Source organism: Mauremys mutica, chromosome 3, assembly GCF_020497125.1.
Source record: "Mauremys mutica isolate MM-2020 ecotype Southern chromosome 3, ASM2049712v1, whole genome shotgun sequence".
Taxonomy (NCBI): domain Eukaryota; kingdom Metazoa; phylum Chordata; order Testudines; family Geoemydidae; genus Mauremys; species Mauremys mutica.
Window position 1 is genome coordinate 181,012,070 of NC_059074.1, and position 26,875 is coordinate 181,038,944.

The following is a 26,875-nucleotide window of genomic DNA, read 5'->3' on the forward strand; positions in this document are numbered from 1 at the left end:
ATGATTTACAGTAATTTAAAATGAACAGTTTGTCAAGTATATTCTCTGCTTATATGGGCATAGAACCTTTGTCATGGGATCTCACCCCCACTTTGAGCTTGTGGGTTCAAAGATGGGGACCCGCAGGTATTCTCCCCCCACCCTAACCCTTAGGGTAGGATTCCTTCTCGCTGCCACCAGTCAGGTTAACGTGTCTGACGCACTGCCTGTCCCCCAAGCTTCCCCTGGGGAACCCAGATTCAAACCCCTTGAATCTCTACACACAGGGAAGCAGCCCACTTCCCCCCTCCCTCTCCTGCTCTCTCTCTGCTTGGAGACAACTCTTGTCTCCACAGAGTGGTGCCTAGCTTCCTTCCCCTGAATCCACAGGTAAGGAACTTAACCAAGTCCTGAACTTAAAAGAGTTTATTAAAAGAATAAAAGAAAGAAGAGAAAAAATACACAATCTCTATGAATCCAAGATAGACATTCATAGGGTCTAATCTTATTAATCCCTGGAGAAATTTCTCCCTTTTCCTCAGTACAAACAATACAGGCAAAATTACGAATAATCAATGCAAACACACAGAATTGCAGACACAGGATTCTTATATGCAATTACCCAGTTCTTCTAATACTCACTAGCTTGAATAGAAGAAATTAGTTCAGAGAAATGAGCAGACTTGGTTAAGCGTCTGGTCTGGTGTAGGTCCAGACGGCTAAGAACTCAGAACAAAGAACACAGAGACCCAAGTTCCCGCTCTCTGGGATTTTCAAATTCTCTTCCCTGATTGGTCCTTTGGTCAGGTGTTTCACCAGGTTTGTGTTAACCCTTTACAGGTAGACCTTAACCCTTAACTAACTACTTATGACACGCCCCCCAAATCACCAACAGTGGGAGCACTGGCGGTGATTTCCTCCTAAACTGCAAAACCAACAGAGTAATAAACACATGCACTATTACATATACTACTAAGCATATAACATGTAAAGAACACTTTTTAGCCACTAGATTCTGGGAAACTGTCACGAGAGAGTGCATCAGCAACTTTGTTGGAAGCTCCTGAAATGTGTTGAATTTCAAAATCAAAGTCTTGGAGAGCTAAACTCCATCTGATAAGTTTTTTGTTGTTTCCCTTGTTAGTATGAAGCCACTTTAGTGCAGCATGATCGGTTTGTAGCTGGAACTGCCGTCCCCAAAGGTATGGGCGTAGCTTTTCCAAGGCATACACAATGGCGTAACACTCTTTTTCACTGACGGACCAGTGGCTTTCCCTCTCAGACAGCTTCTTGCTGAGAAACACGACAGGATGGAAGTTGTGATCCGGTCCTTCCTGCATTAGTACCGCTCCTACCCCACGTTCAGATGCATCGGTGGTAACTAGGAAGGGTTTGTCAAAGTCCGGGGCCCTTAATACAGGGTCAGACATGAGCATCGCCTTAAGCTGGATAAAGGCTTCCTCACACTCATCAGTCCACTTAACTGCATTTGGCTGGGTTTTTCTGGTCAGATCAGTTAGTGGAGCAGCGATTTGGCTGTAGTGTGGTACAAATCGCCTGTAATATCCGGCCAAACCTAAGAAGGATTGGACCTGTTTCTTTGACCTTGGGACAGGCCACTGTTGGATAGCCTCCACCTTGGCCTGTAGGGGGTTGATGGTTCCTTGACCCACCTGGTGTCCTAGGTAAGTCACTCTGTTTTGGCCTATTTGACACTTTTTGGCCTTAACAGTTAGTCCTGCCTGCCTGATGCGCTCAAAAACCATTTTTAAATGTTCTAGGTGTTCAGGCCATGAATCAGAGAAAATGGCCACATCATCGAGGTATGCAACTGCACAGTCTTCCAATCCTGCTAGTAGACCATCCACCAGCCTTTGGAAGGTGGCAGGTGCATTCCGCAGTCCGAATGGAAGCACAGTAACCTCATACACCCCTGCATGGGTGATGAAGGCAGATTTTTCCCTGGCGGGTTCATCTAGTGGTACCTGCCAGTATCCCTTGGTTAAATCAATGGTAGAGATGAACTGGGCACGTCCCAACTTTTCCAATAGCTCATCAGTGCGTGGCATTGGATAGTTGTCTGGACGAGTTACAGCATTGAGCTTACGGTAGTCCACACAAAAGCGTATTTCCCCATGTGGTTTGGGAACCAGAACCACTGGAGATGCCCATGCACTGGTAGAAGGGCGGATGATACCCATCTCCAACATGTTGTCAATCTCCTGTTTAATAGCAACTTTGGCATGAGGTGACACCCTGTAGGGTGGGGTCCTAATCGGGTGAGCATTACCTGTGTCAATGGAGTGGCAGGTTTGCTCAGTCCGTCCTGGGTTGGCTGAGAACAAGGGCGCGAAGTGAGTGCACAGCTCCTTGATCTGTTGACGCTGCAGACGTTGCAGGGTTGTGGTGAGGGTCACCTCTTCCACACCACCATTTCTTTTACCTTCGTAGTAGACACCTTCAGGCCACTCGGTGTCATCTCCTTCCTGAACTGTAAAGTGACAGACCTGTAATTCTCTGGGATAAAACGGCTTTAGAGAGTTAACATGAAACACTTTAGGCTTTAAAGAGGAATCAGGGAATGTTATGAGGTAGTTAACAGCTCCCAGGCGCTCCTGGACCATGTATGGTCCTTCCCAGGACGCTTCCATCTTATGGGCCTGTTGCGCCTTCAAGACCATGACCTGGTCTCCTACCTTGAAGGACCGCTCCTTGGCATGTCGATCATACCAGACCTTTTGCTCCGCTTGAGCATCTCTTAAGTTCTCTCGAGCAAGGGCCCAAGAGTCTCGGAGGGTGTTTTGAAGGTTGCTTACAAAGTCCAGAATGTTAATCCCTGGAGGAGGTGTAAACCCCTCCCATTGCTGCTTTACCAGCTGTAATGGCCCCTTAACCTCATGGCCATATACCAGCTCGAATGGTGAGAATCCTAAACTGGGATGTGGAACAGCCCTGTAGGCAAACAGCAACTGTTGTAACACTAGATCCCAATTATTGGAGTGTTCATTGACGAATTTGCGGATCATGGCCCCCAATGTTCCATTAAACCTTTCCACTAGGCCATTAGTTTGGTGGTGGTACGGGGTGGCAACCAAATGATGCACCCCATGAGTTTCCCACAGGTCTTTCATGGTCCCTGATAGGAAATTTGTTCCCGAATCTGTAAGAATTTCAGAGGGCCAACCCACCCTGGTAAAAATGTCAGTTAAGGCCTGGCACACAGTTTGAGCCCTGGTGTTGCCTAGAGCTACTGCTTCCGGCCATCTGGTAGCAAAGTCCACAAAAGTCAGTATGTACTGCTTTCCTCTGGGGGTCTTTTTTGGGAAAGGACCCATAATATCCACAGCTACTCGCTGAAATGGGACCTCCATTATGGGAAGTGGCTGGAGAGGGGCCTTGACCTGGTCTTGAGGTTTTCCTACCTTTTGGCATACCTCACAAGACCGGACATACTTGGCAACGTCCTTGCCCATCCCCTCCCAGTCGAAGGACCTTCCCAACCTGTCTTTGCTTCGGTTCACCCCAGCATGGCCACTGGGATGATCATGGGCTAAGCTTAAGAGCTTTTCCCGGTACTTCGTCGGAACTAGCAACCGTTTTTGAGGATGCCAGCCCTCCTGGTGTCCACCAGAAAGACTTTCCTTGTATAAAAGTCCTTGGTCCACAACGAACCGGGATCGGTTAGTGGAGCTGAGAGGCGGTGGGTTGCTGCGTGCCGCCGCCCATGCTTTCTTGAGGCTGTCATCAGCTTCCTGCTCTGTCTGGAACTGTTCCCTTGAGGCGGGAGACACCAGTTCCTCTGGAAGTGATGTAGGTGATGAGATTGTTTCTGTTGACTGTGAACCGCTCTCCGCTGGTCCACGAGGTGTTATTTCAGGCTCCGGCTGAGCCTCTAGGGTAGGCTTGTGTGCTGGTTTTTCCAGTTCAGGCCCGTTGTCGCCCTCTGGCGGTGGAGTTGTAATCGCTGGCGCCGGTGCTGGCGCTGGTTGCTCTTCCAGTTCCGGTTCTGGGACTGGATGTAGTATGGCTGCTGTAGGTGTTGGCATGGGATCCGGTGTTCCACCACCTCTGTCTGGGTCTCTGGTAACACAGACGGGGTCTTGGTGGATGGCTCAGGAACAGGTATGGGTGCAGCAGCTCGTCTGGCTTGGCTGCGTGTAACCACTCCCACTGTTTCTGGCGGCTCAACGTGATGGGCCAAGTGGTTGCCCAGTATCATGGGGACAGAATAATTGTCATAGACAGCAAAAGTCCACGTCCCTGACCAGCCCTTGTACTGGACAGGTAAACGCACTGTAGGTAATGTTACCGGTTTTGACATGAAGGGGCGAACTGTCACTTTGGTTTTCGGGTTGATGAATTTGGGGTCCACGAAGGTTCGGTGGATAGCTGACACATGTGCTGCAGTGTCTCTCCATGCGATAACTTCCTTTCCCCCCACTCTCAAAGTTTCCCTAAAGCATATGGGTATTTGAGAGATATCTACTTCCGGGTTTCCTTGGTGTGCAGGTGCAAGGAGTTGGACCCGGTTCAGGTTCTTTGGGCATTTGGCTTTGATATGCCCCAGTTCATTGCATCCAAAACATCGCCCACTTGATGGGTCACGGGGTTGTGTTGGTTTACTGGAAACTGGTGAGGTAGAAGAAGAGGTAGGGTGTGACTGTGCTTGGGTTGTAGGTGTGGGCTTGATTGGCCCTCGATGGTAAGGTTTAGTCTCGGTGGGTACCTTGTGTGAATCGCTCCCTTTGGCAGTAGCTTTCGTGTTGTCTACCGATGCCATCCATCTGGCTCCAATCTCTCCTGCCTCAGTGAGAGTTTTAGGTTTACCATCTTGGATGTAGCGTCTAATGTTCTCAGGAACACCATCTAGGAACTGCTCCATCAATATCAGGAGGTGTAGGTCGTCTAGCTCCTCAACCTTGGATCCTGATATCCAGGAGAAATAGTGTCTTTCCAGGTAAGCAGCGTGCTCTGGAAATGACATCTCTGGTTTCCATTTCTGGGCTCTGAAACGCTGACGGGCGTGATCAGGGGTGATGCCCATTCTGAGTCTGGCCTTGGTTAGGAACAGTGGAAAGTCGTCCATCTGGTCTTTAGGCATTTCAGCTGCCACAAGGGATAATTGTCCGCTGAGCTGTGACCTCAGCTCCATCATGTATTGGTCTTTAGGAAGATGGTATCCAATACAGGCCCTCTCAAAGTTTTCTAAAAAGGCCTCAACATCATCCCCTGCCTTGTAGGCGGGAAATTTTTTCCGAAAAGTGTGATCAGTAGGTGGATGGGGTGGTGGATTATGCTGCTTAGCCTGTTCTACTTCCAGAGCCTGCCTCTGGATTTCCAGATCTTTCTCTCTTAATTCCATTTGTCTGATGTGGTCTGCCTCTCTGGCTTTCTGGTCTGCCTCCATGGCCGCCATGGCCATCTGGTGTTCTCTCTCTTTGGCTTCCAGGATTTTTATTTGCAATCGAGCAAGCTCTAGTTGGTCACTTGTTTCCGTCATATCTGTGCCTTGGGGTGCTGGCCACCCCCTCCCTGTTTATGATAACTTGAGTAGAGAAAGGGTAATTAATCCTGTGTATAGCAAATTGTGTGTTGCAACTCTCTATTGTTCTGTACTGAGCAACAGGGAAAATCTAAAAAACTCTGTCTCTCTGTGAGAAAAGACTAGTGAAAATCTCGGCTTCCTGGCTTCTGCATTTCAAAAGTCACAGGACAAAAAAACTGGCTTCAGGAGCTCTCTCTCCTCACCAAACCTGTTTTCCCTGTTGGACGGGATGAGCTCGGAGGAGCACTCCCCCCACCCAAGGAATCCTGATCACACAAAGGAGGGACACACCTCCTTGCAACCTGTGAGGGCACTTCCCCCCACCTAAGGAATGCACACACTTTCTTTTCCTCCAAGGTGCTTTTCTATGCCACCCGAAAGAAACTGCTTTCAACAAAGCCTGCTGGAAACTTAATTCCCTCCAGCCAAACTGCTGAAACTGCTTCTAACAATACCACTTAGAAACAGAAGACTAGTAAACTCCCTCTTCTCTCAGGCCGCCCTCCTGCTCCAGAAGAAGAGAACAGCTTCCCTCAGCGTAGCCCAGCTGAAAAAAAACTCCTTCTAACAATGGGTTCGAAACTCCGCTGCCACCATGTCATGGGATCTCACCCCCACTTTGAGCTTGTGGGTTCAAAGATGGGGACCCGCAGGTATTCTCCCCCCACCCTAACCCTTAGGGTAGGATTCCTTCTCGCTGCCACCAGTCAGGTTAACGTGTCTGACGCACTGCCTGTCCCCCAAGCTTCCCCTGGGGAACCCAGATTCAAACCCCTTGAATCTCTACACACAGGGAAGCAGCCCACTTCCCCCCTCCCTCTCCTGCTCTCTCTCTGCTTGGAGACAACTCTTGTCTCCACAGAGTGGTGCCTAGCTTCCTTCCCCTGAATCCACAGGTAAGGAACTTAACCAAGTCCTGAACTTAAAAGAGTTTATTAAAAGAATAAAAGAAAGAAGAGAAAAAATACACAATCTCTATGAATCCAAGATAGACATTCATAGGGTCTAATCTTATTAATCCCTGGAGAAATTTCTCCCTTTTCCTCAGTACAAACAATACAGGCAAAATTACGAATAATCAATGCAAACACACAGAATTGCAGACACAGGATTCTTATATGCAATTACCCAGTTCTTCTAATACTCACTAGCTTGAATAGAAGAAATTAGTTCAGAGAAATGAGCAGACTTGGTTAAGCGTCTGGTCTGGTGTAGGTCCAGACGGCTAAGAACTCAGAACAAAGAACACAGAGACCCAAGTTCCCGCTCTCTGGGATTTTCAAATTCTCTTCCCTGATTGGTCCTTTGGTCAGGTGTTTCACCAGGTTTGTGTTAACCCTTTACAGGTAGACCTTAACCCTTAACTAACTACTTATGACAACCTTCATTAAAAATAATGAGCTTTACAACTGTGAATTCAGACAGGACTAAAGCCCTAAATATTGGATTTTCATAATGGTTATTCTTAAATAGTGGCGACCCATACAATGTAGTTTTAAGTATATGCATCTCATGTGCTGGAATAAAGCAGTTTATAAAACAACACAACATAATTTATTTGTATACAATATAATTTGTATGAGATTTTTAATATTTTGTGGCATATTAATTTATAGAAAACATGATTATGAAAGTTTAAGCGTTCTGAGGTAGATCCTGAGCTGAATTATTAAAACACACTACTGAGCCTGATTTTGTTTAATTCAGTAGAATTGTTCCTGATTTCCACTAGATCAAAATCGGACCCAGTTGTGTCTCTTAACATATACTTAAAAGTTAGTTCCATCCAAAAGACTCTCACTGAAAACAACCATTTATAATGGAACTGGGTCAAATCCTGCTTTCCCAGTTCCTTATTCTGCAGCAAGGGCTTGTGGAACCCAGGACAAGTCAAAGACAGGAAGAGCTCTAATAATCCCACATTTCCTTTTTTTTCTCTCTTCTCCCACTTTAGGCTCCCTCACTGTCTCTTTGTTACTCCTCAGCTCTTACTTCCTTTCATCAACTTTGTTGCCCCTCTTTTCCCCTGTGCATCTTGTCTTCTCCTATCTCCTCTGGTACCTTCTTACCTTCTCCCATCCTCTTCCCAATCAGAATCAAATTGGGCAGCAGAGAAATACTCCCCTAAGCTTCCTCCTCAATGGAAGAGCTCAAGGGATGTGGAGGTAGTTCTTCCCAGTCAGGGCAGCATGCTGCACCTGCTCATTAGTTCCAACTCTCCCCTCCGACTGACCAGCTGGCAGTCAATCCAAGTCCCCACCTCCCCACACAGGTTTTGGGGAAGATCTGTACTGAGTGCTGCCTGCTTCCCCAATCACTGTCAGGCCTGAGACAAAATGTCCAGTTGTTGCTAGTTGTAGCAGGCCTTAATTAAGCACAAATTCCATTAACTTCATCAGATTGCAGGATCTGGCCTATTAGGCATGAATCTGTAAATACAGTATACAAGTAATTTGATGTTTTAAAAATCACTATATATTTGTGGGCGTTGTGCCTTTAACTGATTCTGCCAGGCGAAAAATCAGGATTAATTTTAAGGCTTGTCTGATGTCAATAAATAATGGGACCTGATCCTGAAGTCCTTGCTCATTCCACCAGCTTCACTGGCAATTTTGCAATATTTGATTACAAGATTTGGCCTCTTGACTAGAATGAGAGATTTGGCTGAGTAAAGACTTCAGGGTTAGGCGTGTTGGCTGTTCTAAATGTTTCACAGCATATTGTAAAATCAAAATTAGCTAGTTAAATCTGTTTAAAATATTCTGCTTTATAAGGCATTAAGAAAAATTCAAATTGTGAAAACATGGGAAAATATAGTTAGAATTCCCATCACAGCAATTTTTAATTATTTACTAACTAAAGACCTATGAGAAGACTTTCTGATTAAGTAAGTAAAACTTGCTTCACAAAGAGCTGCAAAAGACTCTTTACAATTTCTTCACTGAGGAAATGGAATGATTTTGTTTTATATCATGTAAATTGTGTTGAATAGAAGAAACACTGCTTCCCTGGTGCTTATGTTTTCCCCTTCAGATGGTAGCAATGGAGCACTTGCATGTTGTGTTGATGCCTTGCATGATGAAGACATGCAATGGCAAGTTCCAGTCTGCATGCTGCTTAATGAATGTTTTCCTTTTCTCTCCTTCCCTATTATGTGCTTTCAGAAGACAACTATGTGGAAGGTGGGTGCTTTCTACCTTATTTTCCTAAGCTCTTATTTTTCCCTTTTGCTTAGTGTTTTTCCCTTCTGCTTAGTGTTATTATGGTACGCGTATCATTAAACACGGTAAGTTACATTTTTTTCCCTATGAGGATTTTCAGGTTGATTGGTTAAGTGTGATTTTTTTTCCATATAGAACATAAAACAAATCCAAATTCCTCATTTATTATACTGTGTAAATCCAAAATAACTTCACTGAACAATGGAGTTACTCAGGATTTATACCTGTGTGACTGAGATCCAAAGTGTGAATTGCTCTCCAAATTCATCCATCGGGTTTACAGAAATCTTGAGTGTTCTGTATGAAAAATGATACAAGATAATATTTGTCTGATCAATGTGGAACATAATTCCTTCTCATCATAAAGAATGTAATGCATGTTAAAGATGTATTTTAATTACTTAGGAACATAAAAAGCTCTTTTCTTTTTTATATTACAAATATCAGTTATTGTATTATCCTTTTCAGTACAATGCTTAAGAAAAGCTTGATTTGTCAAAGTTTCCAACATAAACTGCTCTGCCTTTTCACACTGGGAAAATAAGAGGTGTGTGTTTTTAATAACAACATTGGTATATAATAAAGTCCCCTTAAAGAAAGTATGACACAGGGCAATGGAAACTAAGCACAATGGCCATCTAGCCAGAATATTGGTAAGTAAATCTGTTAGCTGGTAGAAATGTGTACTTGTGTGTATCATAGTATTTAAAGGTACAGTATGTTAATACATTGTTTGATACCTCAGTTTGTTGGCCGTCATTTTTGTCATCTGCATTATAAACCAATATTTTCAGGTACTTTTTACAAAACGTACCTGTAAAAAACTCTCTCTGGGCTTAATCTTTGCATACAAGGTTCATGTCTAAGGTTATTTATTTTAAAAATAGTTGGTCTATTTTTAAATTCAAGAACCAACATTACAGACATGTATTTTCTTTTAATACACTTTTCAAACTACTTTTAAAATCAGCAATTTCTTAAGGATGCTTGGTATGCAAAGTGACTGGTCTTGCGTGGGGATCTGTGGCATAATGTCCCTGCAGTGTATGTATGCAGTGAGCCATCATAGTGATGTGATCCATACAGAATCCAAGGTACTGTGGCCCTCTGTATCTGTCCATGTTCTACATCAAATATATGGCAAGGTGCTCAGAGATTCATCAGGTCTGGATGCTTTGGGCATTTTTGTGTAAACATATGATGCCAGTGCAAAAAACATAACAATTCAAGAAAATATTGGATCAAAGCTTGAATCAAAGAAAGTATCTACTGAAATTGCGACAGCCTCTCTCTCTCTCTCTCTCTCTCTCTCTGAGCTCCGTAATAGGATCTTTCCTTTATTCTTAATTATAAATGAATGTTAAATAAAAATTCATTAAAGTAACATTGGTATTGGCACCCAGACTGAAAAAAGCACGGGAATACAAAAATAAGGACTCAATTCTATGGCTGATCCATGCATGAAACTCATTGAAGTCAATGTGAGTTCCAGATGTGGATCAGAATTATTATGCCTAGGTGATGAAGAAGTTTATCTATTCAGATTAAAGTCAGCAGACTTTTCTTAGATTATTTAATCAAAGTTGCAACCATAAATTTACTCCAACATAGCCTTGGATGTGTTTACATACTTTTGGTTGAAGTACATGGGGGCTACACATGTAGACATAGATCTGTCTAAGTTTGTATATTGTGCCTATTCTGTGGTATCTGAGCACCTTACAAAATTATTAGGTGTATATACAGACATATATTTAGTTTTAATAAGTTGAGACAAATTTATCCATGCCATCAACTGAAGAAATTTCATTAATATTACTGAAGTTGTACCAAGGCTAAATATGTTCACTGAAGATTCATTGTGCTCTAAATTCCCTGTGGTTTGTGCTCTGCATGTGACTTACTCACTAAATTATGAAAATGTCCTTTCTTTCATATCCACTTCCCCGACCCATTCTGCATACTTTAAATGTGTTTTTCTAGTGCCCAGCTCAAAATGAAGAGAGAAGCAACCACTCAAAATGCATTCCTGGTGGGCATTTTATTCCTAATTCACAAAGAAAAGGTGTTTACAATTTTGCTTGTAAACTTGTGGTGCACAAGTAATTATTTTGAAGGTATGCCTATAGGTGATGACCTGTTTGATTACTGTGTTTTATTGGACTCCATTAAAATGTTCTCTATTTTGTACTGACTACAGTTTTGAAAATCTAACAGTGATTGTTGTAATAATTAGATTTGCCTGTATTGTATTAACCTCTCTGCAGATTGTATTAGCAATATAATAACAATATTTAGCTCTTCTATAGCCCTTTTATTCATATATCTCAGAAAGCTTTACATATTAAGGTAAGTATCATTATCCCCAGTTAGCAAGTAAGTATAAGTAATTTTACTGTTTGATACAATATTCACAAACACAGTAAAATGCAAATTTAACAAAATACAGTCAGTTTTAGAGGAATAAAGAGGCCATAAATAGGACTGGATTTTTCCAGTTTGTTAATGGCGGTTCTGTTTGAGCAGGGAATGTTCATTTTGACGTCACCTCCTTTTTTTATTTAAACATCTCTGTAAGTGACTCTTAAAATTCAGGAAAGTTCTATGATGCTTTCAAGGGGCCTTTCTGTAATTTATATTTATTTAAATTACATGAGAATATTTTATTTGGGACTGACAATGAGACAGCCTCTTTTGCATCATATTAGTAAAGATATTGAATCTGAGGACGGAGGTAAAGCTGTTTGTATGGGATTGATTTTTTTTTTTTGGTCACTAGTTGTTATGTGACAAAATCTTGGCCTATTTAGATTAATTAAAGTTTTGCCATGGAATTAATATTTTGTCCTGATAGAAGGCCAAGCGTGTAAAAGAATCTCCCCATTGCTTTCCCCCCAAGAGCAGAGGAAGGGATCTTTTCACATGCTGCAGTTGAAGGGATCCAGGTAGATGTGGGTAGCTTCTGGAAAGTCCAACTTCAGTCCAGAATGGTAAAGGTATAGTATAGCAACAGTGTCCTGGTTCCTCTTCCCTCCCCGCTGAATGCAGTTGTTGCAGGATTAAGAGTCAGGGATTTTTTCTTACTCTTGGCACTACAGTAGAAAAGACAAGGATGCAAACCTAGATCTGAGGTCGTGGGGAAATGGTAGTTATATAGTGCCACATTCCACGGGGATTCAAACAGTGAAACATCACTGAGTGAAGTAAAGCTTCAACATAGATCTATCTACACCAGAATTTTTTGGCAAGTCTCATGCAGTTCCAGTATGACTGGAGCAGATAGGGCACAACATGGAGGTAGAAATGTGTATGCCTTATTTACCTACTACCATTGCCAACATCAATTGTGTCACAGTAGTGTAAGCAACACTTATGGGTCATATTTAGCATCCATTTACACTGATGTGAATCCATAATAACTCTGTTGATTTTAGTTTAGCCTAGTGTAAATGAGAACAGAATATGGTTGTAAAGTGAGGGTCACTTCAGGTATTTGAATCCACTAAACAGAGTTTTGCTTGAACAGATTTCACTGTGAGAAGGCTCACATATTAAAACTGGTATTTCAGGAAGACTTTCAATTTGGAAACCATTGTTCATTTAATGGGAACACTGCTTGTGATTTAAGCTGACATGCCTTGAATTCTTCAAATAGTAATATGGATTGATTGTAGTCAGAAGTATCTTCTTTGAACTCCCCCAACTCCTGTAATACAACTCACTTGTGCATCTAATTTTCTTTGTGAATTAGAAGTAGCAGGAAATCTCTAGGAAGTCGGCTTTCCAGTAAAAACCAGCATATTCTATTGCACACCTTCTTTGTGTGAATCAAGCTTTATAACTGCAAACAGGAAAATAATATACTATATTTTCTATAGTTGTTGGAGAAGAAGAGTACATTATTAAAATTGGAGCTACTCTATGTGAATAATACATTTAAAAATGAGTCCCAGCAAAGCCAATGTTATGAAGAATGTCTATTTTAAAAATTAGATGTAAAATTCAAAAATCTTTAAATTTCAGGAAAAATGAATGCTATATACTGGCTATATATTATTAGCTCTTTTCTTCTGTATCAAAATGTCCTTTGTGAGGCTGCATGCATCTTTTTCTTATTTGGCTAAAGAATTGAATATTATTGGCTTGGAGGCTCAAGAAATCAGACCCTGACTGAATGATTAAAGTTGCAAGTCGCCTGACTGGAAATGCAACTTGACCTGTACAAGTCTGACTGAGTATGATCTCAAATATGTAGTTGAAGCACAACTTATTTTGCACAAATTTTAAAGATCTCTAGCCTAAAATGCTATCATTTTGATTTTGTTTTTTAAATCTTCTACTGTATATTTAATATTTAAGTTGGCTCCTCTGGAACAAACCTATTCTGCCACCATGTGTTTCACACAAATAAGGAGACATGCCTTGCATTGTCATCTCAGTGTCACAAAGAAGTTATTTTATTTAATTATCTAAATGCTCATTTTTGATGAGGGGAAAAAGATCAGACCCAGCCCATTTTTCAGGTTTACACTTCTCCATGTTTTTAATGTAATTTAACAGCTAGAGGACAGCAAGTCCTCCTGGTGAAAGAATTAGAAGCAATCTGATCAAAGACATATGAAATATTTAAATAACTGGTTGGACTTGAAATCATTTTCTTATTATTTTTTCTATTCTAACTATTACATAGAAGAAATATACAATACAGCATTATCCAGTGTTTGAATTGCAGTTCTATTACTCTTTGCCCCCAAAGTATTCCAACCAGTGGTTGAAAAATGCTCTTTGATTTCCCTCTGTGGTACAGACATCCCATAGGAAACAGATGCCTGTCACAAAATATTTTTGTCACTGTGGCAATACCACCTTCCCATGCACCCTTGTTCATTGCTGACTGTGCTCTTGTTTCCCTTCAAGGTCTGGCGCACCTGATGATGGGCGACCAAGGTATGGGCTCTGTTCCTTTTCCACTCTGCTTTCATTGTTTCTCCTTGTTCGGTAGCTGCTTTGAATCCATCACTGCAAATGATGGGCAAATGCTTGAAAGCTGTCTTTGGCTGCAAATGAACACATAATTTTAGTCACAACTTTCTTCTTTCATTATATATATATATATATATATATTTTTGTTTGCTCCTTAAGCTTTGTTCCTTCTGTGCCCTCCCTCGCCCCCCCCAAATCTCACAATATAATAACTGAAAAAAGTGAGAGATAAGAAGGTATTGAGAAAATTCCATGCATTTATCAGAAAATACAATTATGGGTGATTCTATTAAAGGCAAAAGAAGCACAAGAGCACTCACCAGATAGCTTCTGAAAGAAGATACTCAGTTTGTCATATTGTACCCAGTGAAGAGTCCATTTACATTAATGCATGGCTGATTGGAAACTTGCAGAAAGCACCTGCTCCTGGCTTCTGGAATGCTTAGAATACAGTTTTGCAACATTATGAAATCAATGTTTTTCTCCTCTTCAGCCATTGTTTGTCACTTCTGTGTCACACTTTTTTTAACAAAGCATGGATTACTTCTGTGTTCCTCTGCATGTACATGATTGGAACAAATAAACTAAATTCCCAATATGACACTGATTGCATCTCCATTTGTCTAGAAACACTTACTTTAAGCTTTCTCTTTTCATGTTCAGATACTATTGCATTTACATATACTCATGACTCTTACTGTTGTTTCTCTCCTCTTCTTTATTCTCTCTTTGTCTGGAAATGCTTTCTTCATGGAACCATTTCATCAAATCCATAGGTAAAAGTAAAGGTACTACATGATTTTCTTTCTTTTAAATTCCATCTGTATACTTTAAATTATGTCTGACTTATGCAAATGTATTTAGAGCTTTTTGCAATGATAATGTGAGGTAGGTATGTTTTTCAAAATTATTTCCTGAACATCAAGGTAAGGAAAAATAGTGTGGTTTTTTTTAAAGTTTGACCTGCTTTTTGAAGTTTGCCTTTTATTTATGAGAAATTTAAAGCAGTTTTACATAGCCATACTAAATGAACCTAAAATTATAGTATATGGTCAGGATGAATTAACAGTCATCTTTTGAGGTATGAATGTGCCTGTTCTCAGTGAATAGTAGTTTACACTATTAGACCGACATAAGCACAATGTCGCCAAACACTGACACAGTGGAGGTAATCTGTCCAGGGCCAATCCATACCTTGATGTAAGTCTAAGCATGAATAGCACTAACTTCAAGAAGTCCCCACTATGAGCTGTCACCTGTTTATCTGTAAGATTTTTTTAATAAATATTAGCTTTGTACATACTGAAGTGAGAATGGGACACGGAGAGATGAGGAGGAGCAGACAACAAAGCAAAGTACGGTTTTATTGGATTTTCTTCCCCCTTCTTTTTCTTGGTATGAGAACAAATCAAGCCAGGTATACTGTACTTCATTGCGTCACTTGGTAAGTCTGATGTAGAACATATGCAATAACATCAAGAATTTTAATATTCTAAAGAAATACCAGCTTCTGCTCCCGGTGTACTAGTTCAGACCATCAAGTATGTATTTTTTTATTTATGTTGAGAAATTAGCCTGCACATACTAAATGCCACTAAATCTGTTCTTACTGATCATTATAATATAGTTTTACTCATTTTGGTGAGCATGTGTCAGGAAGTGCCTGTTCCTGCTATTTGTCCTATGCTTTGGCTTTCTGGTTGTATTTTAGAGTACAAACTAGACAGCACAGAAGCGTGTTGAATGTGTTTGCACTTTGCGTGCCTTCGAACAAAGAGTGTGCATGTCACAGAAAACTGTAATTCTAGCACCATTAGTTCTATGGTGTGCATTATAGGTCTTCACATCAGCCTGCTTGATTATACATGGGGCCTAATATGTAATGGGCTATGAGAGTTCTGGAGCATTGAATCTTGTTGTTTTAGGAAATGTTTCAAACCAGTGAAAGAAGAAACTGTTCTTAATACTTTGCTTTATAGTTTGTACCAATTACTTTGTAACTCTAGCTTCCTTGATCAGCAAATGGTAGCTGCCTTGGGCATCACCTGTATCACAATACATGTTTTACAATACTGGAGCGTTTTATGTGGTCTTTGAAACATATACCTCTACCCCGATATAACGCGACCCGATATAACATAAATTTGGATATAACGTGGTAAAGCAGCACTCCGGAGGGTGGGGGGGGGAAGCTGTGCAGTCCTGCAGATCAAAGCAAGTTCATTTTAACACAGTTTCACCTATTATGCGGTAAGATTTTTTGGCTCCCGAGGACAGCGTTATATTGGGGTAGAGGTGTATTGTTAAGAAAATAATTCCATAGACTATCCTGCACACAGTATGCATCATGCAACAAACACCACAATGTTGTGATATATATCGATATATGTATATATTATGCAGGGCCGCCCAGAGGATTCAGGGGGCCTGCGGTCTTCGGCGGCGGGGGCACCCCACTTCGGCAGTAATTCAGCGGCAGGGGGTCCTTCCGCTCTGGGACCCGCCGCCGAAGTGCCCCGAATACCCATGGCGGGGCCCCCCGCCGCTGAATTACCACCGAAGACCTGGCACTTTGGCGGCGGGTCCCGCTTCAGTGGTAATTCGATGGCGGGGGGTCCTTCCGCCCCAGGGCGGAAGGATCCCCTGCTGACGAAGACCCAGAGCGGAAGAAGCTCTGGGGACCCGGGCCCCATGAGAGTTTTCTGGGGCCCCCGGAGCAAGTGAAGGACCCCGCTCCAGGGGCCCCGAAAAACTCTCCCTGCCCCACTTGCCCCCTCTCTGGGCGGCCCTGATATTATGCATATAAATCATAACTGACATGCTAATACAGAAAGTAGAACATTTAGCAAATCATAATGGATGATTTCTGGGAAAAAAACAACAAAAACATGATGTTCTTGTACCTATTTACGCAAAATATCTTTTTTTTTAAATTATATTTATAAAAAATGTAAAGTTAAAAGTTGCATGGAGAAAGCTACATTTAATATTTAATGATGTGTACTATGATACAACTAAAATATCAGAGCCATCAAACCTAGTAATTATTTGCCTGACTGTGGTATTCTTTTGACATTTTGGTCTTTTATTATATTTATTCTGTTTATGTGGGAGTATTTATATTGATCTGTGTTTTGATAGTTTCACCAATATTTGTTCTCCAAATATAGTATATTAGGTAAAAATGCAAGAAGAGGGAAATAGGCATGTTCAGACATTTATAACATACAGAAGTGAGTAGCTGTATACATTGGGCCAGCTGAGGTAAATTGGCATAGTTCAATTGACTTTTGTTGAAGCTACACTAATTTACACCAGTTGAAATTTGGGCCTTGAAACATCAGATGTATAAAACTGCTATGACAAAACACCTTACAGCAGTGGTTCCCAAACTTGTTCCCCCACTTGTGCAGGGAAAGCTCCCATTGGCCTAGAGCAGCAAACCGCGGCCAATGGGAGACGCGATCGGCTGAACCTGCGCAGGGCTGGCTCCAGAGCCCAGCGGGGCAAGCACCCGCCTGGGGCGGCCCTTTCCCGGGGGGGCGGCAGGCTGGGCCGGCGGACCTGCCGCAGTTATGCCTGCGGGAGGTCCACCGGAGCCCCGGGAGCAGCGGACCTGCCGCAGGCATGACTGCGGAGGGGACGCTCGGCCGGCGGCTCCAGTGGACCTCCCGCAGGCATGACTGCGGACGGTTCGCTGGTCCCGCGGCTCGGCTGGACCTCCCGCAGGCATGCCTGCGGCAGCTCAACCGGAGCCGCCGGACCAGCGAACCGCCCGCAGCTGCGGGAGGTCCAGCCGAGCCGCGCGATCAGCGGACCCTCCGCAGTCATGCCCGCGGGAGGTCCGCTGCTCACGCGGCTCGGGGGCGCCTCCTGGGCATGACTGCTTGGGGCGGCCAAATTTGTAGAGCCGCCCCTGAACCTGCGGATGCAGCAGGTAAAAAAATCAGCCCAGACCGCCAGGGGCTTTCCCTGCACAAGCGATGGAACAAGTTTGGGAACCACTGCCTTACAGTATAGCAAACTTCATCCTAACAATTTGATGGGGCTTTTCATTGGGAAATTCCTTTGGCCCTATTTAACTTTCCCATTATAATTTGCATTTATTTTAGTAATAGCTGCTGGCAATGATTGCAGACTTCTTTGTGCTAACATCAAGACCCAGCCCTCTCATGTTTTAATTAAATATTTTGCTTTAAAGGTCAATTGGAAATGCAAGCAAAATATATCTTTTAGAAACTATGCAGATATTTTCACTACAAGATGCCTGATTGAGGAAGCTCAGGCCTACTTAACCTCTATTTTGGGACCTTAACCTGTGTTTCTTGTAGATCTTAAAACACTCAGTTAGTTTTCTTGTATGGGGCTGGGCAAACAAAAATCAAAATAGTTTAAATTAACACCTTAAAATGTTAAGGTGTTCTTCTTAAAAGAAGAAATAAAGATTTCCAAGTGTTTACACTGACCAAGTAATGTGTTAGATGATGGCCCAAATTTTGCTCTCCTATATAAGCATAACTCCCAAGAGGGGACTGCAAGATCAAACCCAAAATGGATTTAAAAAATTAAAACACAGTGGTTAAGATTTTTAAAGCGACAGACTTCTCACTGAAATTAATTAGAAAAGTGTGGGTAAGTCCCCTAGTCAGCTTTGAAAGTTTCCACCATTATTCTTTGCAAAATTATAAATATTCTCAAAGTAGTCACTGTCCTTTAGAGAAAGAAGGAGAACCTTGACAGAGGTCATTGCATTTAGATAAATGTCAGTACTTAAGACCACATATCTTGATCCATTCACACAGCTGGTTGACACCACCAGATCAAGGGCCATTTAATCTAGTAACTCTGAGGAAATATAAACCCTGTTTTAAATGATCTGTGATTCCATTTTTTCTTTCTTATTTTTTTGTTTGTTTTGTAAATGCCGTGTCAAAACCTAGCAGGAACTGAGAACTTGCAACGCATATTGAAGAGAATTTGTGTTGGCTTATTTACTTTAATGAGCATTGCAGATGTTCACTCAGCTCTTTTTAGGATTTCATACATTGTGAACAACCAAAGTGTATAAAAGTGTTTGTACATTTAAAATTTATCTAACTGAATTATTATGTGGTACACACTAATATATATAAGTAAGATAGCAACTAGGTTTGAAACATTAAATATTTACAGTTTTTGATGACAAATCCTAATATAGTCTAGATCAGTGGTCACCAACCAGTCAATCATGATCGATTGATCGATCCTAGAGGATCTCCCAGTCGATCGTGATCTCTGGCGGCGCAGTTTGGCTGCTGCTAAGGCAGGCTCCTTGCCTGCCCAAACCCCACGCCACTCCCGGAAGCGGCCAGCATAGTCCCGGGGGTGAGGGGGGCAGGGGTCTCCCTCCACGCGTTGCTGCTGCCTGTAAGCACTGCCTCCGCAGCTCCCATTGGCTGGGAATGGGAAGCTGTGGCCAATGGGAGCTGTGGGCATGGTACTTGCAGAGAGGGGCACTGCACAGAGCCATATGCCCTCCGCCCCACCCCCTGGGGCCGCAGGGGCACGTTGGTCTCTTCTGGGAGTGGCCTGGGTCCGGGACAGGCAGGGAGGGGCAGCCACACTACACCACCGACCGGGAGCTGCCGGAGGTAAGTGCTGCCTGGTGGGAGGCTGCACCCCAACCCCCAACCCTGAGCCCCCTCCTGGAGGCAGCACCCCAAACCTCTTCCTGTACCCCAACCCCAGCCCTGAGCCCCCTCCCAGAGCCAGCACCCTGTACCCCCTTCTGCACCCCAACAGTCTGCCCCAGCCGGGAGCCCCCTCCTGTACCCAAACTCCCTCCCAGAGCTTGCACCCTTCACGCCCTCCTGGACCCAAACCCCCTGCCTCATGCTCAGCCCAGAGGCCCCTCCCACACTGTGAACCCCTCGGCCCCAACCCAGAGTCAGCACCCCTCCTGAACTGCAACCGCCTACCCCAGAGAGTGAGGGTGGAGGAGAATGAGTGATGGAGGTGGGGGGCGGATTTGGGGAAGGGGTAAGGGCCTCGGGGAAGGGGCGGGGTAGATCCTGGGATGCCCTTAAATTCAGAAAGTGTTCTTGGATGTAAAAAGGTTGGAGACCACTGGTCTATATAGTTATTTTATCATTTTTTTCTGAACTTTCATCTTATCTCCTTTTGGTGAGACTTCCCACATACATAGTTGATCAAGGCTTATTTTATATATTCCTACAAGCTGTTTTGCCTGTGAACATAAATTAATGTTTTATTTTTCACAAGGAATGAAATGGTCATAACTTTTAGTTATTGAAAGGAGTCACAAAGTGGTATTTACAGTGTAGTTACCACAACAAAATAAATGACTTCTGTGACCTTTATTAATATCACAATTCTCATAACCTATAATATGGATTTCTTATCTATATTTTTTTATGTAAATATTCTACTCTTCACTGTGTACTTTATTTAGAATAAAATACTATGTTCCTTCTCCTGTTCTATTAGATTATGGGTTTAATGCACCTTTAAATTATGTATATTAGTAGGGCTGTCGATTAATCGCAGTTAATTCATGTGATTAATCACAGTTTTAATCACACTGTTAAACAATAGAATACCAATTGCAATTTATTAAATGTTTTGGATGTTTTTCGTTATTTTCAAATATATTGATTTTTATTACAACCCAGAATAGGAAGTGCACACAACTCACTTCATATTATTGTACTACAAATATTTGCACTGTAAAAATGATAAACAAAAGAAATAGTATTTTTCAATTCACCTCGTACAAGTACCATAGTTCAATCTCTCTGTCGTGAAAGTGCAGGAGAGGGCATGGAATGCTAGTTCCGGGAGGGGGCTCAGGACAAGGATGCAGCCTCCTACCAGGCAGCACTTACCTCCAGCGGCTCCCGGTTGGCGGAGCAGCGGGGCTGCCGCTAAGGGAGGCTCCCTGCGTACCCTGGTCCCACACCACTCCCAGAAGGGGCCAACATGCCCCTGCAGCCCTTGGGGGGTGGGGGCACGTGGCTTCATGTGCTGCCCCTCTCTACAAGCACCACCCCCGCAGCTCCCATTGGCCACAACTCCCTGTTCCCAGCCAATGGGAACTGCGGGGGTGGTGCTTGCAGGCAGGAGCAGCGCGTGGAGGGAGCCCCCCTGGAAGAGGCCAGTGCAGCCCTGCAGCCCCGACAGGCAGGGAGCCTCCCTTAATGGCAGACACACTACACCGCCAGAGGTCACAATTGACTGGGAGATCCTCTAGGATTGACCAGTTGATCGCGATCAACCGGTTGGTGACCATTGCTTTAGAGCCTACAAGTCCACTCAGTCCTACTTCTTGTTCAGCCATTCACTAAGAGAAACATTTATGGGAGATAATGCTGCCCACTTTTTATTTACAATGTCACCTGAAAGTGAGAACAGATGTTTGTATGGCACTTTTGTAGCCAGCATTGCAAGGTATTTTACATGCCAGATCTGCTAAGCCAGTGGTCACCCACTGGTCTCTTGTGGTGCAGTGTGGCTGCCGCTAAGGCAGGCTCCCTGCTTGCCCCAGCCCCAAGCCGCTTCCAGAAGCGGCCAGTGCGGCCCTGGGGGCGGGGAGGGCATGGGTCTCCCTCCACGTGCTGCTCCTGCCTGCAAGCAATGCCCCTGCAGCTCCAGTTGGCCAGGAATGGGGAGCTGTGGCCAATGGGAGCTGCGGAGGTGGTGCTTGCAGAGAGGGGCAGTGCGCGGAGCCACATGCCCCTCCATCCCCCCAAGGGACCACAGGGACACGTTGGACCTTCTGGGAGCTGCATGGGGCCAGGGTAGGCAGGTAGCCTGCCTTAGCAGCAGCCACGCTATGCCACCAGCCAGGAGCTGCTGGAAGTAAGTGCTGCCCGGTGGGAGGCTGCACCCCAACCCTCAGCCCTGAGCCACCTCCAGGAGCTAGCACCCTGTACCCCCTCCTGCACCCCAACTCCCTCCCAGAGATTGTACCCCTCACCCCCTCCTGCACCCCAACCCCCTGCCCAAAGCTCAGCCCACTCCCACAATGTGAACCCCTTGGTACCAGCCCAGAGCCCACACCCCCTCCTGAACCCCAGCTCCCTACCCCAGCCCAGTGAAAGTGAGTGAGGTTGGGGAAGAGCGAGCAACGGAAAGAGGGTGGTGGTGGAGTGAGCAGGGTGGGGATTTGGGGAAGGGATGGGGCCTTGGGGAAGGGGTGGGGTAGATTCTGGGTTGCCCTTAAATTCAAAAAGTGACCTTGGCTGTAAAAAGCTTGGAGACCACTGTGCTAAACATTCATGCTTTCGCCACCATTCCAGAGGACATGTTTCCATGCTAATGACGCTCATTAAAATAATAATGCACAAATTAAATTTGTGACTGAACCCCTTGTGGGGAGAATTGTATGTCTCCTGTTCTGTATTTTACCCGCATTCTGCCATGTTATAGCAGTCTTGGATGGTGACTCAGCATGTTGTTCATTTTAAGAACACTTTCACTGCAGATTTGACAAAACACAAATGTGAGATTTCTAAAGATAGCTACAGCACTCGACCTAAGATTTAAGACTCTGAAGTGCCTTCCAAAATCTGATCGGGACATGGAACATAACTTTTAGAAATCTTAAAAGAGCAACACTCCAATGCAGAAACTATGGAACCTGAACCACCAAAAAAGAAAATCAACTTTCTGGTGGTGGCATTTGACTCAGATGATGAAAATGAACATGCGTTGGTCCGCACTGCTTTGGATTATTAACGGTCAGAACCTGCCATCAGCATGGATGCATGTCCTCTGGAATTGGTGGTTGAAGCATGAAGGTTCATATGAATCTTTAGTGCACCTGGCACATAAATATCTTGCAACGCTGACTATAACAGTGCCATGCAAACACCTGTTCTCACTTTCAAGTGATGTAAACAAGAAGTGAGCAGCATTATCTCCTGAAAATGTAAACAAACTTGTTTGTCTGAGTGATTGGCTGAACAAGAAGTAGGACTGTGTGAATTTGAAAGCTCTAAAGTTTTACATTGTTTTATTTTTGAATGCAGTTATTTTTGCGCATAATTCTACCTTTGCAAGTTCAACTTTCATAATAACGATATTGCAGTGCAGGACTTGTATTAAGTGAATTGAAAAATACTATTTCTTTTATTTTTACAGTGCAAATATTTATAATAAAAAATAAATATAAAAGTGAGCACTGTACATTTTGTATTCTGTGTTGTAATTGAAAACAATATATTTGAAAATGTGGAAAACATCCACAAATATTTATATAAATAGTATTCTATTATTGTTTAACAGCGCGATTAACATGTGATTAATCACGATTTAATCATGATTAATTTTTTGATCACTTGACAGCACTACATATTAGTCATTCAAGTCCATAAGAACCAATATATGATATCTAGCTAAGCAATAGCTGTTTCTACAAAGCCTAATAGTGCAACTGACACTTTATTAGATTACAGATTTTGGTTGTGACTGGCACAATGTATGTAAATACATAGAAAAGACTTCAGAGTGTCTAATGTTTCTATCTACTTCCTAAATAATGTCAACTAAATTCTGCATTGAACAATCCCATACACAACCCGTATAATGTAAATAGGATTCTGTTGGGTGTATGTCAGTGCAAAATTTGGCCACCTTATAAGGCTAACTGGAGAATACAGTATAATAATCATGAGGGCAAAAAGACCATGGAGAATTTAAATACTTCAAAAAAGTCCTCATATAAATGTCAGTATTGTATGGTTTACTGAATTCTATTAATTGCTATTGGTAAATTGATACTTTTGTTCCTGCTGAATAGTATTTTACTGCAGTTACCGTCACTGAAATCAGTTGGTGAAATCTTGGCTCAGTTGAAGTCAATACTAAAACTCTGTTTGGCTGTAGAGGGGACAGAGGTTCACTGATAGAATAAGTTGCTACCCAATATGATTAAGGGTATTAGAATATTGCCCTCTGTGGTTATCCTGCATTTCCTTTAATGAGGTTCAACACACTTGATTGTGAAATCCTGGCTCCAGTGAAGTAAATGCGGGTTTTGCTATTCAATTCAGCCAAGATTTCACTCTGGGTGTGCTTCCCTAAGTTTTTCCTTTGTCTCCAAAAGAGAGAGAGAGAAGTTTTGGCCTCTTACTTCCAAGATACTGTTAGCCTTCTGTAGGTCTTGGAAAGCCTGCTTCTTAAATCTGCTAGTGACACTATCTTGTCCAAGTATGTTGAAAGATAAACTATTGTTAAACTTTACTGGACTCAGTGCAGATGCATTACTTTAAGAGTTTCAGAGTTTCAGACAGAGGGGATTTTCATTGTTTCAGAGTGTAAACAATTAAAAACTATTATATGCTCAACTACTGAACTTCATGATTGTCTCTATTTACAGGGAAAAATAAATCACTGAAATTTTAAAATTTCTCAAATGTATTAAACATGTAACAGGACACATATTTTGATAGGCTTAAACATAAATAGGACCTAAATATCATGGAATTTTAAAACCATTCTAAGTTAATTTTCTTAAAAGTATTTAACACTAATGAACTTTAAAAAAAATAAGGAACTTAATGTAAAACATCTGAAAATGTGTGCATTCCCTATGCCTGCCAAAATGGAACGAAGTCTTAATCTGTTCCTCCGTGGGAAGTATCAGCAAAATATCAGTTTCCATTAAGAGAGATTCACAGTTATGGAAAGACTATAATGAAACAGTGACAGGTATTTCTAAACGTTATGAAAATTACATTTTTGTCTATGTGTGTGAATTTCTCTCTCTCTCTCACACACACACATGCAGACACAAACACACACACATATTTTTGTGTGCACACTCTCTCTCCTGTAAATATTTATCTTGCTATCTACATGACTTATAACTCATCTCTCCAGTTTCCCCTGAAATATCTCATTGAAATATATTCCAAAGTACTTCATCAGAAGAGTGAGATACTTAACTACGTAACAATTGCATTACATTAAATCAAAATGAGTGACTCATGTTTCAAATGAGTGAGAACTAGCAGGTCTATAATGTGTCATGCAGTTGAAGTTCCAGATGCATCTTTGTTTGCTGAGTTATGAACAATTAATGCTCCATAAAGAGAAAACCAGCAGCATAAAATGACTGTTCCAAGAAGTTTCTAGATAAATTATGTGGCTAAGGAAAAATCAGTCATTATCAAAAGCAGAACTGGAAGTTGTGTCTTGAGACTCAGATACCCACATTATGAACTTAAGATATCTGAGTCATGATCAGAAGCATGAATGAGAGAGTTTAGGGATATGATGACAATTTAGGAATGTTTAAACAGAAGACAGGGAAGAATTTAAAAAAAAAATCTGGGAAAAGTCAGCACAAAGACCATCAATCCTAGCACTTCTTTACCACTGAAATACAATATTTCTCTTATTCCGGAGCTTCCTGATCTTATTCATAGCCATCACTATATTTTTTTCTAAGTCTCATTCTGGTCCATTCCTAGAAAGGAGGCAAGATTGGGCTGGGACTACTAGGGTTTTCAAGTCAAAATATTTTTTTATTTGGGAAAAAAAGGTAGTTATTGGTGTGATCTAGAAAACTTTGCAGAAAAAGTTGGATGTATTCAAGATTTAAGCTTCTTGAACGAACAAAGAACAAATATTTCAGAGTGAGTTGAGCAGACCAAGCAAACAATATCTCAAAACCACATCAAAGCTCTTTCAAGAAGGAAGATATGAATTCCAGGCCAAAAAGTATATTGGGATTTAGTGAAGTCGGGAAAGAGAAAAACTGTCAGGGCGGAAAGCATGAAAACCTTTCTGTGCAGTTAGACAACAAAGAAGAATTTTAAAGCAGCAAAATTAGGGGTTTTTGTGCATCTTTGCGTACTTCGCTTTTGTAATTTATGTTGGAGAAAAAGAGTTGGAAGGTACATCAGATACAAGATAGCAATCCTAGGGTTTTCTGCTGGCATATGCTTTTCATGCTTACTTAACCTTTTCTTCCAGCATTTGATACAAATACTGAGCCAAATGCATCCCTCATGTAACTGCAATCTCTTCAATAGAGTAGCACTAAGATTAAATCTGTCCCATTAGGTCTACTATAGGAGCAAGATGAACTGAAGCCAACAGATGTGAGGGCATATTCGGATCTCAATTACACTAGTGTAAACCAGATGTAACTCATCTGAAGTCAGTGGATTTATTTTTTATCTCACTTATACCTGTGAAATTCAAGTCATTTTGATGTTAAAGAAATCAGAATCCAGCTCAGTGGAGTTAAACCGGTGTGAAACTAGGTGAACTGAAATGAGAACTAGGACCAAGGTAGTTGCTCTAAAGGTGGGATTTTTTAAAATGCTCAGGACTGGCCTAATTCTCATGCCATTAAAATCAGTGGTAAAAGTCCCATTGTCTTCCCTGGCAAAAGAGGCAGGCCATGTTGAGTGATTTTGCAAATCCCAACCTAAATTTAACTGGTGTAACGGAAATCAGAATGTGGGCCCAGGCTCTGCAAGTACATACATGTAGAATGGATCTTAAACAAAATTAGAAAAAGATATTTAAATAGTGTGGATAGGGTCAGGTTATTCTAAAAAAAATAGGTGTGTGCAACATTTATAACATACTCTGTAACTGTACTACACTGTTTTTTAAGGTGAATGGAGCTAGCCTGATAAGTCACCAAAGACAAAACAGTAGGTAAGGGGTGGGGTTGTTTGGTTTTTGTTTTGTTTTTTACTGGCAACAAATTCCTTTCCTTTAAAATACCTAGTTGTGCTGAGTGTAGTAATAAGGTCTCACTCCTCACATCAAAGCCTTTCACCTCAACATCAGCCCTAACTCTTTGAGATGTCTTCTGTTTCCACTGCCATGATCCCCTCAACAGCTATAATCCTCTGGAACAAGGAAATGGTGAAATAATCAAGGCAGGCTTATGAGCACAGAAGACAGATTTTTTGCAGGAGCTTCACCAGGACTATGGAACTCATTACGTTCAGAATTCCTAACTTCACTACATTCAGAAGTAAAAGCAAAACTCACACATTTGACTTAGGTTTCCCTCTAAGTTCTCCACACTCACTAAAAATGACCAAACTATTTTTTCTACAGATTAGGAAAAGCGAGAGAGAGAGAGAGAGATTTGGCCTAACTCTTTCTGAGCTCATTTATT

The 26,875-nt window shown here is 42.2% G+C and overlaps 1 protein-coding gene across 10 annotated transcripts in view; it reads left to right on the forward strand.

Moving 5' to 3' along the window:
* The window catches only part of NRXN1 (neurexin 1), a 1,323,847-nt gene that overhangs the window by 117,757 nt on the left and 1,179,215 nt on the right, over positions 1-26,875 (forward strand). For 4 of the 10 annotated variants that reach the window (XM_045010134.1, XM_045010138.1, XM_045010139.1 and 1 more), the window contains exons 3-4: positions 8,689-8,706; positions 13,663-13,692. The exons of 1 other annotated variant lie outside the window; for it this stretch is intronic. In XM_045010134.1, the coding sequence (XP_044866069.1) occupies positions 8,689-8,706; positions 13,663-13,692 (48 nt within the window). Of the gene's footprint in view, positions 1-8,688; positions 8,707-13,662; positions 13,693-14,023; positions 14,258-14,504; positions 14,517-26,875 lie in introns of those variants that run through there. 5 more of the 10 variants (XM_045010133.1, XM_045010135.1, XM_045010146.1 and 2 more) reach the window with 4 other exon arrangements.